General features: G+C 51.4%; 1 protein-coding gene across 1 annotated transcript in view; it reads left to right on the top strand.

The window, feature by feature from the left end:
- DRGX (dorsal root ganglia homeobox) overlaps positions 1-14,922 on the top strand; it is a 28,309-nt gene extending 13,387 nt beyond the window's left edge. The window contains exon 6 of the mRNA XM_069460976.1: positions 14,657-14,922. Coding sequence (XP_069317077.1) covers positions 14,657-14,922 — 266 coding nt within the window. The remainder of the gene's footprint in view (positions 1-14,656) is intronic.
- Positions 14,923-15,419: the final 497 nt, after the last annotated feature.

Below are 15,419 nucleotides of genomic sequence, written 5' to 3'. Positions count from 1 at the left end.
GAGAAGCCGAGGTTGGGTGGGAAGTGACCACTGTTCTTGGAAGTCCCGCAGCTCAGAACCGCCACAACACACACCAAGCTAGGCTTGGTGGTTCCGCCGCAGGCCAGGAGGGCGAGGGTAGGGGGGCCTCACCCTCTGCTGCAGCGTGGTCGTCCTGTGCTGGGCGCGCTCTCTGCTGCCAGCTGGGTTTGCTCCATACGGCTGAGACGCAGCTCTGGGGCCAGGAGCTGGGGTGCCAGTGCAGCAGGCTGGGTGTTGGGGTGTGTGGGGCAGTGAATGCATGGGAAATATGTGGCTTCGAAGGTCAGCAATGCGGAGCCAGGGAAGGCTGGGAGGGAAGGGCATGGCAGCCCCTGATGGGCAGGAGGTCGTGGCCCTCCCAGTGAGGCTGGCCAGACAGAGCATCCACAGGTGCAGGTGTGGCAGCCCAGCCTGCAAGCTCCCCAGGAAGGCCCCGGGATGGACGCTGGGCTGCCCCCGCCAGGGAGGGAGGCAGCTGCTCCCTCAGGCCAGGAAGCTGCCCAGCAGGGACAGAGCCAGGGAGTGCAAAGCCAGGCACTTGTGGGGGTTTCTCCTTTAGTTAGCAAGTGGCTGCCTGGCACAGTGGTTTCCAGCGAGGGCCTGCCCAGTGGGACCCCTGTCCTTCCATCCTCTAGCCACGTGAGTCCTGAGCAGGTGGCTGAAGCCCTGTACCTCTGCCTGCTCGTCTGCAGAGTGGGTGACTTGGTCACAGTAGGACTGAATTCACGAGGCAGCATGGAGAGCAGGAGGCCCTCAGAAGAGTGTTTGGCACGTGGGGGCGGCGCTGACTGTCGTTAACTATCTGCCCTCGAACACCAGCTACTGTTAACCAGAGTCCGCCGCTCATTTCTAGCTGTGGTCCCTGCATCCCACTCCCCTTTAAAGGACCCAGTAAAACATCAACTTCTCCCATTTCTCTAAACTGCATTGCTGCTGAAATTCACCCTTTCCTTGTAACCCTTCCTCACAGTCCAGTTTTTGCCAATACTGGGATGTCCTTTACCTGACTCCTGGCCAGGGCTCCCCAGGGCTTCATGCAGTGACGTGCCTCGTACTCTGGGGTGGTCAGAGAAGACTGGTCCTCGCCAGGCAGGCTTGTTCCATTATGGGGTGTTCCCTGGAAACTCTCAAAGAAGAGGACTGCAGGACCCTACCCTTGTGCAGGGAGGATTTGCATAACAATAATGGCTGTCCAGAGGAAACGGCATCACCACACAAAGAATCTTCCTGGGCTGGCTTAATGGCCAGCCTTGCATCCACAATTCATTAATGCAGAGGAGGTTATTAATGGGCAGGGAGGCGCTTGGGTTTGTTCCGGGGAAGTGCTGGCCACGGGCCGGGCGGGTGCTGCTGGGCGCAGGAGAGCCTCAGCGAGCGGAGGAGGCGCTGTCCCTGGTGCACTTAGCGGGGCTGCCTCTAACCCGTGCTTTGCAGAGGTGGAAAATAATTACAGCTGCCAAGGGAGAGCTTCTCACTGTGTGCTCACACCTCGGGGGTCACAGCCACTCCGCTGCACTGGGCGGAGCAGCTGGCTGGGCTGTGGCATCACAGCTGGCCTTCCCAAATGGGAGGGGGCAGCCTGCTGGGCACGTGGGCATGTGGGCCCTCAGTCCCTGGTGCAGCTCCCTGGAGTCAGGCCTGAGGTGAGAGAACAGCAGCGGAACAATGGAATAAGGCCTGAGCCCTTCTTCCCTCCCCTCCCGTCCCCTCTGGTACCCGAGATGGCCCCAGGCAGTCCCAGGTGAGGCTCCGGCTGGGAGGAGTGTGGAGGCAGACAGGGTTCAGCTGGAGCCTGGCTCCATTGCCCGGCTGAGGCCTTGGAGACCGTAAGGACCGAAGGAGATGCTGTTGGTAGCGCATGTCACAGGTGCCAGCCTGCAGTGAGCGCTCGACTGGAGCGGCGGTCCCGGCCCTGCATCGTGTGTATGAGGACAAGGGGAGGTGATGAGCGGTGTGGCGGCATAGAGGCAGTGCTAGGAGGGGTCTGGCCATGGCCTTCCCAAGGGCGAGACCCTTTGTGGGCCAGGAACGCACCCTCCCTGTTTCACGCTGGCCTGGGCCCTCGGGCTGTCAGGCCAGGCCACAGCGCCCAGCTTCCGAGAGCGGCACTGGCTGGTAAGCATTTGCCGTAAGGCCAGACTCAGAGCCAGAGCCCACCTGCTCTGAGCCCCTGAGAGCGTCTTTCCCCTCTTCCTCCTTATGACTTTTCCCTTTGTGTTGTGATGTTAAACATCTCAAAAATGTTTAAAGATAATTTTTATAATGGTTTTATTGTGAAATAGAATAGAATTCATTAGAAAAATTCAGAAAACATGCCTCTAGAACTTACCGAATGATGTTAAGCCCCGCTGCTACCAGCTGGCTTGTACCCCGTGCGCCTGTTCCATTCAGGTCACTTTTCCTCCCCCTGAAGGACAGCACCGTGCTGACTTCCGTGGTGAGATTCCCGAACACTGCACGGGTTGAGTACCCCTTATCCAAAAGGCTTGGGATGCGTTTCCAATTTCAGACTTTTTTAAAAAGATATTTTGGAACATTTACATTATATTTACTGGTTGAGCATCCCAAATCTGAAAATCTGAAAGCTAAGATGCTTCCGCGAGTATTTCCTTTAAGCATCATGTTGGTATTCAAAAAGCTTTGCATTTGGAGCATTTTGAATTTATTTCAGATTTGGGATGCTCAGCCTATCGTTTAGTTTTGACTTTTTTGAGTTTACGCACACGTATATGCACAGTGTACATATATACAAGAAATATACAGTGTAAATATATAAATGGAATCATACAGTATGTATTTTTTATGTCTCAGCATTATGTTTGCAAGATTTATCCACATAGTTAGGTTTAGTCATAGATTCTTTATGATATTCTATGTACATGAGCAGGTCGTCTGTAAATAAAGACAGTCTGTCTCTTCCATTCCAATCTTACAATTTCCTTTTCTTGTCTTACATTGCTGGCTAGAACCTCTCATACAGTGCTGAATAGCAGTGCTAGTAACAGGCATCCTGGCTTTATACTATTTTTTTTTTAAAACAACTTTAATGAGAGATAATTCACACTCCATAGAATTCATCCAAATAAGCGTACAATTCAATGATTTTTAGTTTATTCACCAAGTTGTACAACCAATCACTAAAATCAATTTTAGAACATTTTCTTTTTACTCCATACCAGTTAGCAGTCACTCTCCCAACTTCCTCAGGCCATGGGAACCCTGAATCTATTCCCTGTCTCTATGGATCGGAGACGTTTTGTGAGTGCTGTTGTGGACATGTCACCTGAGTAAAATCATAGAGTCCATGGTCCTTGTGACCTATCCTCACCTTTGGTCTCATGGGAAAGCTCTCAGGGTTTCAGAGTTGTGTTTGCTGCCTTTTTTATTTTTTAAATATACCCTTTAGCAAGTAAAGACATTAATATTTTCTTAATTTTCTAAGAGTTTTATTTTAATTATTATTTTTAAAATCATGAATATGAATGAGTGTTGAATTTTATCAAATACTTTTTCTGCAGCTGTTGAGAGGATTGTGTGATTTTTCTTTCTCAATGTATGAATACCGTGAATTTTATTGATTGATTTTTTAATGTTAAAACAACTGCACATTCCTGGAATAAACCCAAATTAGATGTGGAGTGTTATCCTTTTTATATATTACTGCCTTTGGTTTGCTAGTATTTTCCTTATGGTGTTGCATCTATGATCTTTGGCCGTGATTTTCTTTCTTATAATCTCCATTCCAGGTTTTCGTATGGTTTTACTTAACTGTGGTTACCCCAAAACTTAGTATGATAAAACAGCAACTGTTTTATTATCTCTCATGGTCCTGAGGATTGGCTGGGCTCTGCTGGGCTGTTCTGCCGCTGCTTTTGCTTGGTGTCTCCCAAGCTTGTCTGGTACATACAAGATGATGTCTCTTACGAGTTTGGTGCTTCGACAGGGAGGCTGGGAGCTCTCTCTCTTTCTCCACATGGTCTCTCCATGGCTGGCTTGGGGTGGGCTTGGATGGTGGTTGGGGCCCAGGAGTGTAAAAAAAGGACGCCAGGCCTTCTTAAGGCTTACGCCCAGAATGGGCACAGTGTCACTGCTGCAGCGTTCTGTTGATCAAAGCCAGGGCCAGCCCAGACTCAAGTGGAGGACCCTGCACAGGGCGTGCATACCGGGAGGTGTGGCCCATTGAAGGCTATCTTTACAGACCAATGGCTGCAGGTATCAAGGATACTCTGGCCTCGTGACATGGGTTGGGGTGTTTGTTTTTGACCCCCCTTGCTTCCAATCCTGACTATATGCACATTAAGGGCACTGACCATATCCCGTACACCTCTAGAACCTTCTGAGCCACCTATGGTTGCTTCAGTACAGAGTCTGGTGCAGAGTACAGCGCGGTGCACTTTGAGGAAAGGAGTAGAGGAGGTCGTGCTGCTCTGGGCCTGGAGGAAGGGCCTCCCTTAGGAGACTGGGGATCTCGGCCCTGGCCCTGAACTCTTGGCCACCTGCTGGGCTCCAGAGACCTCAGGGCTCTCCTGGTCTTCATCAGCACCCACCTTTTGCTAGAGTCTGAACCAGGGGCTGAGCATGAGGAAATGAATTAGGCTCATCCTGATCCCGAGGGGCCGGCAGGCTGGGGGTGGGCTTGGAGGGAGCACCAGGCCAACCAAGAATGCCCACTCAGGTGGCACTGTCACGTGCTCTTGTTGAGGCAACAAGGGCATGCCAAGTGCGGGATGCCCAGAGGAGAGGGGACTCTTTCTCTGCAGGAATGAGGAAGGCTTTGCAGAGGAGAAGCGTGAGCTGGGCTTGAAGGAAGCCTGGGAGCTGGGCAGGGAGACAGAAGGAAAGAGAGAAGGCATGGCGCGGGTGCGGAGCCTGGCAGTGCTGCTCCCCCTCGACACTGGGTCACCTTGGGGCAGACCTCAGGCTCCTGCCCTGTGAACTGAGGACGGTAATGGCCATACTTGCTGATGACTGTGTGTCTGTGCCTGGTACATCCAAGTCCAGTACATGCTGGTGATTGTTGTTAGGGTCCTTATTGTGAGGCCGAGAGATCACTGGGATCTGCTGAGAGCTGGGGTTTGGATCTTTGGGACAGAGGGTTGTGTTTTCTGCAGGGATTTACTTTCCAATGGGAGAGGCTCCCGGCCGCCAGGGCGCAGTCGCTGAAGTCCAAGGTGTGTGGGCAGACACGGTGCTCCAGGAAAGAAACATAGCCCTCCAGGGGCCGCTGGCTGGTTTCTGAGGGTACAGGCGTTTGGGGATCAGGGGACCTGAGGGGACAGAACATGGTTATTGCTCATGCGGAAAGTGGTTGGGTCAACCCTGCCCCTCCATGCCTAGCTGACGTGAAGAAGACAGGGCTGGAGAACCCAGCAGTCAGGATTTGTAAAGACTGTCTTGTATGAGGACATTACCACTGCTTCTCCAGGGCACAGTGGGGAGACTAGGGCATGGAGAAGAGCTAGGACTCCCAAGGTCACACAGCCTGAATGTCGGAGGAGGACAAGTCAGGGACCCAGGTGTACCTCCTCCCAGTCCCACACTCTGTATTGATTCTGTTCCTTTGACAGGCACCTGCTGTCATCCTCTGTCTTGAAAAACTGCAATTCACTTTCCAGAAGCCATTTCCTATGGGTGCTGACGGGTTTGGCCTTCCTGCCAATCAATGGGGCCCTGGAGTGCAGGGAGCTGAGCTTCTGGCTGGGGCCAGAGGCAGCAGCAGAAGCAGCCGCCTGAGCAGAGCTCTGGCTGCCCTGGAAGGAGGGAGGGTTATGTGAATTGGCATCTGACTGCCAAGAACACGTATCCCTGGCTGTGCTGGAGGTCCTTGGATCTGGGGGTTGCTACTATTATTTCTGCAAAGACATCCAAGCAGAAATAGGACACTTGCACTAGCCCTGAGATGGCCTCACAGCACAAGGCTCTGGCCAGGAGGGTCAGCTGAGTTGGCTCCTGTCAGTGAGTGTTTGTTGAGTGAATATGTAATTGTTGAGACAGTGACCTTACATATATTAGGTGAAATTAAAGGAGGGGTGGGGCTTAGGGTCAATTCCACCCATAGACACTGCAAAATTAGCCCAGGGCTTTGGACATTAATCAGGTTGGATAACTTTGTTATGATCAGTTTTTCTTTTCATGGGGTGTTGAGAAAGCTTAGAACCGAGGAGATGCCAGTTTTGAGGAGCTAAAATGTGCCAACTCAGTCAAGATAGATAGATTCTCCTTCCCTTTGTCCTTTCCCCAAATATTCACTGAGCATTAACTTTGTACCTAATTGGGACAGGGGCGTGGGATCAAGGCGTAGGCATGGGGTGGGCGCACAGCGAGTTTGGGAGCAGAGATCTGCAGAAAACCAAACACAGCTCATGGCGAAAGGCAATAAAAACCCATAAAACAGGAGGAGGGGAAGGTATTTCAGGAGTTTCGTGGTAGGAGACGACGTGTCCGGGTGTGGATGTGGCCTTGTGCATTTGATACTGGAGACCACACTTAGCTACAGCAGCTAGAACTGTGTTCAGATATCGTGGGCGTCTACAACACTCCCACTTAAGCTCCTGCGTGAAGTGTAAGGAGCTGGCGCTATGGCTCACAAAGTGTGTTCACTCATTTATTTTACTACAAAGCAAAAAGAAGTGAACTATGGTATTTGTGTTAAACGTCTCATAAGCCCAGGTGATCATTGCCTTGCCCTCCTGGGTTACCCTTCACCTGATCATGCGACAAGAAAGCAGCACTCGCCCTCCTCGTCACCCTCCTCGTCACCAGCGTGGAGCTCACGGACCTTTATGATGAAAATGTGCTACTGGCAGAGACCAGACAGCCCTAATTTAATTTTTCCTGTCAGTCTCGGTAGTAGATCAATTAAACTGCCAAGGAGATCAAATATTTCAGACTGTATTTATTACATTAAGTATTTATGTTCAGGCCAAGCCTTTAAAGCATGATGTCATATAGGAATGGAGGCCGATTAGATCAATTCAGCAGAATTCGCTGTAACCTAATGGAAATCTAATTGTGTGTTTTAATTTAGTGTCCGGGAGGTTGTATGTTCTCCAAACAAAACAATCCTCAGGCTGCATTTAAGGACCAGATGGCTCTGGCATAGATTTTGGTGATGCGCAAATCGGCTGGGTGAGAGGGCTGGAGCTGTGGCCTTTGGGGCTTGCCGCTGGAGTTGGCCACATCCCACGTGAAGGGACTCATGACTTCGGTCCCCACAGAAGGAGAGATGGACGGGGTGCTCCTGGTGACTTTCAGGCGCCCTCAGCTCCAAGTTTGCTGTCGATACCTCCAGTGCGGACTGAGGCCATTCGCCGTCCTTCACTGGGTGCTGAGGACACGGTCCTTGCTCCTCGGTAACCTCAGCGGGACTCTGCTCTAAAGGAGAACATGTGTGTCCCCATCATCTGAGTAAGAGGAGGCAGAAATCACGAACCACAAAAAGGACGCCCTTTGTATGAGGGTAATAACTAGTCAGTTTAGAAAAAGTAGAAAATACAATAAACACAAGTCAAAAGATTATTCATAACCTTAACATCAAGAATCAACCACTAAAGGCTGGGCGCGGTGGCTCACGCCTGTAATCCTAGCATTCTGGGAGGCCGAGGCGGGTGGATCGCTCAAGGTCAGGAGTTTGAGACCAGCCTGAGCAAGAGCGAGACCCCCGTCTCTACTAAAAAATAGAAAGACATTATATGGACAACTAAAAATCTATATAGAAAAAATTAGCCGGGCATAGTGGCGTATGCCTGTAGTCCCAGCTACTCGGGAGGCTGAGGCAGTAGGATCACTTAAGCTGAGGAGTCTGAGGTTGCTGTGAGCTAAGCTGACGCCACGGCACTCACCCTAGCCTGGGCAACAAAGTGAGACCCTGTCTCAACAACAACAAAAAAAAAAACCACTATGAATATTTGGTATTGGAATATCTTTTCTTCCATTTACAAATATATATTTATTCACACAGATCTCCAATAAACATATTTTGTAACTTATTTATAAATTAAAATTTAAATTTATAAATATTTTCTATTTCTAAATAAATTTTTATTTTACATGATTTACATTTTACATGATCCCAAATTGATATGTTATATGGATGTACATATATATACACTATATGCATATATGTATGCACTACATATATATCTTAGTCCATTTGGGCTGCCATGACACAATACCATAAACCTGGTGGTTCATAAACAATGGAAATTTATTTCTCACAGTTCTGGAGGCTGGAAAGTCCAAGATCAAGGTGCTGGCAGATTTGGTGTCTGGTGAGGGCTGCTCTCTGGTTTATAGATGACTGACTTCTTGCTGTGTCCTCATGTGGTGGCAGAGACAAGGCAAGTTGGGGTCTCTTTTATAAGGGCACTAATCCATGACAGCTCTGCCCTCATGGCTTAATCATCTTCCAGAAGCCCCACCTCCCAATGCCATCATCTTGGGGGTTAGGATTTCAACATATGAATTTTTTTTTTTTTTTTTTGAGATAGAGTCTTGCTTTGTCACCTGGGCTAGAGTGCCGTGGCATCAGCCTAGCTCACTGTAACCTCAGACTCCTGGGTTCAAGTGATCCTCCTGCCTCAGCCTCCCGAGTAGCTGGGACTACAGGCATGCACCACCATGCCCGGCTAATTTTTTCTATTTTTAGTTGTCTAGGTAATTTTTTCTACTTTTAGTAGAGACAGACTCTCGCTCTTGCTCAGGCTGGTCTCAAACTCCTGAGCTCAAGTGATCCTCCCGCCTTGGCCTCCCAGAGTGCTAGGATTACAGGCATGAGCCACCTCGCCTGGCCAAAATATGAATTTTTTTGGGGGGGGGGTGCACAAAATGAATCTACAGCATGTATGTGTATACACGTATACCAAAATGGGATCATGTGGACTTCCTGCTTCTTAACCTGTTTTTTAAACTTAATATTTGAAAAGTGTCTTTTCCATGGCACTAAATAGACTCTTATAATTTTGTCATAGCTGCAATGTGTTCTATATGGGTGACTGTAACTTATTCAGCCAATTCCCTGTTATGGGGCCATTAGGCTATTCACAGGTTTTCATTGCTATATGTCACACTGGAATGATGTCCTCTGTAACTAATTTAATTTTTAGTTCATTCATGATGATAGCTTTTTTTTTTTTTTTTTTTTTTTTTTTTTTGAGACAGAGTCTCACTCTGTTGCCCAGGCTAGAGTGAGTGCCGTGGCGTTAGCCTAGCTCACAGCAACCTCAAACTCCTGAGCTCAAGCGATCCTCCTGTCTCAGCCTCCCGAGTAGCTGGGACTACAGGCATGCGCCACCATGCCCGGCTAATTTTTTCTATATATATTTTTAGCTGTCCATATAATTTCTTTCTATTTTTAGTAGAGATGGGGTCTCGCTCTTGCTCAGGCTGGTCTCGAACTCCTGAGCTCAAACGATCCGCCCACCTCGGCCTCCCAGAGTGCTAGGATTACAGGCGTGAGCCACCGCGCCCGGCCCATGATGATAGCTTTTTGATAGATTAAAAAAAAAAAAAAAAAACAAAAGCAAAACCAAAAAATACTCTGCTACTCCCTTCTAGAGCCCCAAGTCTGAAAATCTAGTAATTAAGAAATGGGACTTCTGTTCACCTTAATCCTCAAAATTCTCTTCGCAGAATAAATTGCTCTACTTTTTGGTCAGATGGGAAAGTTTCGCTGAGGAACAAGCTGTGAAAAAGTGTGGAAATTGTGCCCAAGACCGGGAGGGTGGGCAGTGCCAACGAATGGCCACCATGAGAGCATGCATGTTGCTGCGGGTTCTGGCTCCTCCGGGGACGCTCAGAGCAAGTCAGGCTCGTCCGTCTGTCGTTGAAGCGAACTGGAAATCGCAGTAAGCTGTGAATTACGGCTTAGCATTGCCCTTTAATTTGTGTGGGGCTGTGGGAATAATGACCCAGGATTTCGTGCCAGGTGCTTTGTGGCAGTCATCCCACAGGCAGGTGTGTGAAGCGGAGGGGAGTGTTCCCGCGGTCAGCTCAGAGCCACCCCTCCTGCCTCCTCAGCGGCACCGCGCTCTGGCCCCACAGCGTCCTGCTGTCGCCCAGGCGACAGGATTTCCACAGTGACGATTCGGTTTGGGGGTAGACGTTTTCTAAGTGTTTTGTCCCCCCCTGATGTAATAAAGAGGGGGTGCTGAGCCTCTCTCGTGCCAACTCAGCGTCCCCATCCCTAATGGTCACGGGCTTGGTGTGGCTTCCAAAGCCCTGTCAAACCTCCTCTCTTGCGACCCCAGGCCCTACTCTGATGGCTGCAGCCATCCTGAGGTGCTGCTTTGCTTGCTGCAGCTCTAGGTGGCTCCAGGTTACTGTGCATTTTGAGTTTTTTGGCTGTGTTGTACAATTTTGCCTCTTTTCTCAGTACTCCCCGTCAGCATGTCTGCCCTTGGCAGCCGCACTTTTTCAGGTTCGTGGCAGTCTGCTCGATCAGACAGCTCACACTGGAAACGCACGCAGAGGAATCTTTAAGCATTGGTGAGGACCTTGAGCAAACTTTCCACGGGCAAAGTGCGTGCGCTTTGGAGTCTGGATTTTCACTTAGTACCTGTTTGTGAGTGAGCCACGTGGGGAACCACAGAGGACGCAAGCTCCATTTTGTCACTTTGGGTTCTCAGCAGTGTTTTGGGTCCATGAAGTTGTTTGGGCAGGTGGCATATGGAGATACCTGGTGATGTGTTGGTACCATAAGATCTCTGAGAAATCAAGGGTTAGTTTTATAAGGATCCTATTTGAGGCAATCATTTTTCTTCTTTGCTAAAAAATGGTTAGAGGATTTAAGGGAGATGCTGGTTGTTGGGCAATTTAAGTTAATATGTGTATTATGTATGTGCCCAGCTCACTGTAGTTTCTATCCCTCTCCTTTACTCCTTAAGGAGGTGACAGAGGTGTCTATTGATGGGAGACTTAAGGCAGGGAGTTATGATCACAGAAGGGAGAAGGACTTTACCCTCCCTTTTTCTGTAGGTTCTGCCTCTGTTAAGGCAACCCACACCCCAGTGGGATCATAGGGAGCTTACAGGAAAGTCGCACTGACCACATGCTCTACTGCTGGATCACATCTCCCTTTGGGCAGGTGGGCCCTTGGGATAGATCACAGACTTTACACGTTTCCCTGTTAATAATCTCAGTAGCTTTGTCTCCTGTTAGCTTTTGCTCTTGTCTCTTGCACAGACAGCCTCTCTCTGTCTCACCTGTATCTCCATCCTGGAGGATGCATCTTCCATGTCCTCATCCGGGTCAGGGAAGGGCAAAGGGAAGCCCCTTGGCACCCTCAAACACCTCCCTTCAGCCTGCCAATGGCCCCCTTGTCACATTCCTGGATGTGGCTGTTCAGATGTCTGTGCATCCACTCACAAGCATTGGCCCCCTTTGATGGATGCTTTAGCTGCAGTCCAGGCTCGGGCTGCCAGTGTCAGCTGTGAGCCAAAGGGTCTTGGCCAGTGTGCATCGCTCAGGGTCAGCCCTGCTGCGGAAGTCCCACCCAACCGGCATGGGCTGGAGGGAAGCGTGAAATTGTCAAAGGTGCGGCAGGTGGGCTGGCTGCAGGGTGTCATTGTCACACAGGTGTGAGGCTGAGTGCGTGTGGGGTGGGCCCAAAGGACCCTGGAGCTCCTCACTCGCTGGGGAGCCTTATGTGGGCTCGTCTCTGATCACTTTGCCCTGAAGAGTTGGCCCGTACAATTTTGTTTAAAAAACAATTTTATTTTCTTTGTAATTATGGTAAAGCACACATAACATCAATCTTCCCATCTTAACTATTTTTAAGTATACAATTCAGTCTCGTTAAATACATTCCCATTGTTGCACAACCAGTCACAACCAGTCTCCCGAACTCTTTGGGCTTGCAAAACTGAAACTGCTCCCTCCCCTGGCCTGGCCACCCCCGTCCCCTTCCTGTCTCTGGGAATCTCACTGCTCTGGGTCCCTCACCGAAGTGGAATCATGTGGTATTTGTTCTTCTGTATAATAACCGGCTTGTTTCACTCAGCATGGTGTCCTCAAGGTTCACCCATGTTGTAGCATGTGTCAGAATTCCCTTCTTTTTGAGGCTGAATAATATTCCATTTTGTGTATATTCTTCACAGGTTTTAATCCCAGAGTTCTTAGCTTCTTCTGGTCCTCAGTTTCCCCATCAAGCTAGTGTCGTGCGTATGTGTGGGGGGCGTGAGCTAGGCCAGGCGCAGACTCTTCTCCCTGCCACAGCCTTGGTTCTGTGAGTTCATTTATGTCTCTTAACCTGCAAATCTGGGTTCTCAGGGCCAAGAGGGTAGTTATGAGTCGCTTTCTTGGGGGCCCACTGCAGGCGTGTCCTGGCGGGTATAGGCTCCAGGGCAAGGAGGCTCTGTTCCTACTGTGTCTGGCAGGTGGTCACAGTCACCACCGAGTCACAGAGCATTTAACTCACCATCGGATGCTTACACTTGAGCAAGACCTCAGCCAGAGGCAAGAACCTGTCTTAGGACAGGCTGAGCCTGTGGACCATGGCCCCTTCCAGATCCCGGGAGTCCCCACTCCCTGCCAAGCTCCCTGACCTTCGGCACGTGTGTGGCTCTGGCTCCCCAGCCCCCCAAAGCCTCCCGCCTCGGACATGCCGAGGGGCTGTCTTTAGCCTTTCCTCTTTTTAACATTCATTTAAAATTAAAGTTATGTTTCTAAGTTTAAAAGAAATTCATGTTCATTGTAGAAAACCAAGGAAAGTTCTAAACAGACACAGGGAGGAAAATACAAGTTGGGAACCAGCATTCTTAATAATCTGTTCTCTTCACACTGTAGGTGTGGGGCTCACTACTGAGCGCCATTTGGGAGGGAGACAGGCCCCCCGGGGGTGGGTCCCAGCCCTCAGGAGGGCCTGGGGCTCATGGTGCTGACATAGACATCGTTCCCAGCAAAAACTGTAGCTCCCTGCAGGGCACCTCTCCACGATTGGTGTCAGTGTGTGGCTGTCTGGGTAAGAGCCACCAGGGGAAGCGGAGCAGCAGGACTTGGGGTTGACCGAATGCACACCAGGCTAGAAGCCAGGCAGGCGTGCAGGCAGCGGGCGAGCTCTCACAGCCCCTGGTACGCTGCACATTCGTGCCTTGCCTCCTCTCAGCTTGGCGTCAGCTGCCTGCTGTGTCAGCCCCTCAGTCATAATCCAGGCAGGAAGCCACGGGGCATTTAAACCTCCTGTTATACTTCAGGAGAGCAGAAGGGCCACAGAAGGTTCTGGCCCCAGGTCTGCAATAAACTATGCAAACAAGAGGCCGCAGTCTCCTCCTCTGGAGAGTGGGAATGGGCAGTGCCCACCCCTCGGGGCTGCCTGCTGGGGATGGTCAAGGTGAGCCTCCTCCTGTCTCCCAGCAAGCTGGGCAAGGAAGAGAAAGATGCTCGGATGTGCTCGAGGGGAGAGGAAGGCCTGGTATTGGCACTGCCAAGCCTGTCCCCGGGAAAGGAGGGTGGGGACACCTCTGCTGCCGGCAGAGCTGATGCTGCCGCAGCTGCCCCTGAAGGCTGACCCCAGGAGTGGGTGCCGGTCTGGGTGGCCTCCCAAGCCCCGGTAGGCACGGGCATCGAGTCTCAGGATTACTGCCCCTTGGTGGCCCCAGGGAAAGTTCCAGCCCATTCTCAGTGTGGCAGAATGACAGCCCAAAGCCCATCTGAAGCCTCTGGGCCTGTCCAGGATGGTAGGGGACAGGGGAGACAGGGGGTGCTGACCTTGGTAGGGACCTCAGCCCTGGCATGGGGCCCCTGCAGAAATCCTATGGCCATGCCGTGCGTCATCCCCAGCCAAGAGGGGATGTGGGTGAGAAGGGTTAATCTGGGCTTGGCGCTGTGCTAAGCACTTTCCAAACTCATTCCTTCAGCCTTCTCAAACCTGCTAACGACACCGTCCGGCCATAAGCAAGACCTGTTCATTAATTGGTTAGGTGCAAACAACTCAGTAAGTGTTTATGTCCCAACAGCTTAGTAACCATTTGAAAACTAATACTTATAAATTGAAAGAAAAATGACACTTTTAAGTAGCCACCATTCCTTTCTAATGGGCTCATGTGCCCGGTAAACTGCATGCAGCTTTTCTAATCTTGGATCACGCTGGACGCCACCACCCACATTTTGTATTCCAGGTGGAGTTTTGTGAGGTGCCTGCGAAATCCAGCTCCACAGAGACAGGACACTGTGGAAAGCAACAGAGCGTGGTCCCCTGGGGAAGCCGTGAGCTGCCTCCGGCTAGCAGCTCGCTCGGCACCTGGCAGACGTGGCTGGGTTTCCCCTGAACATTTAAGGTCTCCCCGCAGGGCCCCTGCGAGTTCTAGGGGTGCCTCGGCGCACAGTTTGGGAGCGAGGGTTACTTCATGAGAGCCTCCTACTGCTCTGTGATGGAGGCACTATCCCACTCTACAGCAGCAGAGGCCAAGGCCCAGAGAAGCCAAGTTATTGGCCTAAGGCCACACAGCTGGCTGGAGGGGGAGCTGGGACTGGCCAGGTCTCCCTGATGCTCAGACAGTCCTCGGGGCTATCAACCAGGTCCCTTGATGGGCTTCTGTATCTGGAACCAAATGGGATCTCCTTCAGGGCCCAGCCCCTCCCTAGCTGCAAGCGACAGACGGTGGACAGCGATGACAACCTGTCCTTTTCTTTCTTCCAGGGGGCCCGCTGTGCTCTTGCTGTGTCCCAGACCCCATGGGGCTCTCCTTCCTCCCCACCTACGGCTGCCAGAGTAACCGCACAGCCAGTGTGGCTGCCCTGCGCATGAAGGCCCGTGAGCACTCGGAAGCCGTCCTGCAGTCGGCCAACCTCCTGCCGTCCGCCAGCAGCAGCCCCGGCCCCGCCGCCAAGCCGGCGCCCCCGGAGGGCAGCCAGGACAAGACCTCTCCCAGCAAGGAACAGGGCGAGGGAGAGAAGAGTGTATGAGAGTCCAGAGTGCCCCGCCCGGCCTGCCCTCCCCAACCCCCGCTTCTCCCAGCCTCAGCCCCCACGGAAAACTCTCTGCACAGCCAGGAGAAGCCTGCTGCCCCAGGGCCTCCTTGCAGACCCAGGAGGGCGAAGTGAGACCCACAGCTCCCTTGTCACCCAGAGAGTCCTTCGGGAGTCCCGCCACTGGGGCTGCATTGTCCTGCCTTCTTTGGAGACAGGTCTCGATGGGACTTGGTAGCAGCAGAGCCCACTTTGCAGTGAGATCTCCTGGGATTTCCATCCAGGCCCGGAGGTCTCAGGGGGAGATGGAATTGCTCACCCCACTGCCCATCCTGTTCTCATCCTGGGCTGCCTCTGAAAGTCTTGCCAACCCCAAGAACTGTGGCCTGGGTCATCCTTGAGAGATGCCCAGGGCTGAAGTCTCATGGTATGAACGGGGACTGTCCCCCTCACATTGTGTAAGAACTAGGGAACTGGTGAGATCCCTGCCGACC

This window comes from Eulemur rufifrons, chromosome 28 (assembly GCF_041146395.1).
Source record: "Eulemur rufifrons isolate Redbay chromosome 28, OSU_ERuf_1, whole genome shotgun sequence".
Classification (NCBI taxonomy): domain Eukaryota; kingdom Metazoa; phylum Chordata; class Mammalia; order Primates; family Lemuridae; genus Eulemur; species Eulemur rufifrons.
Note: the sequence above shows the minus strand (reverse complement) of the source record. Positions and strands in the feature narration are given on the sequence as shown.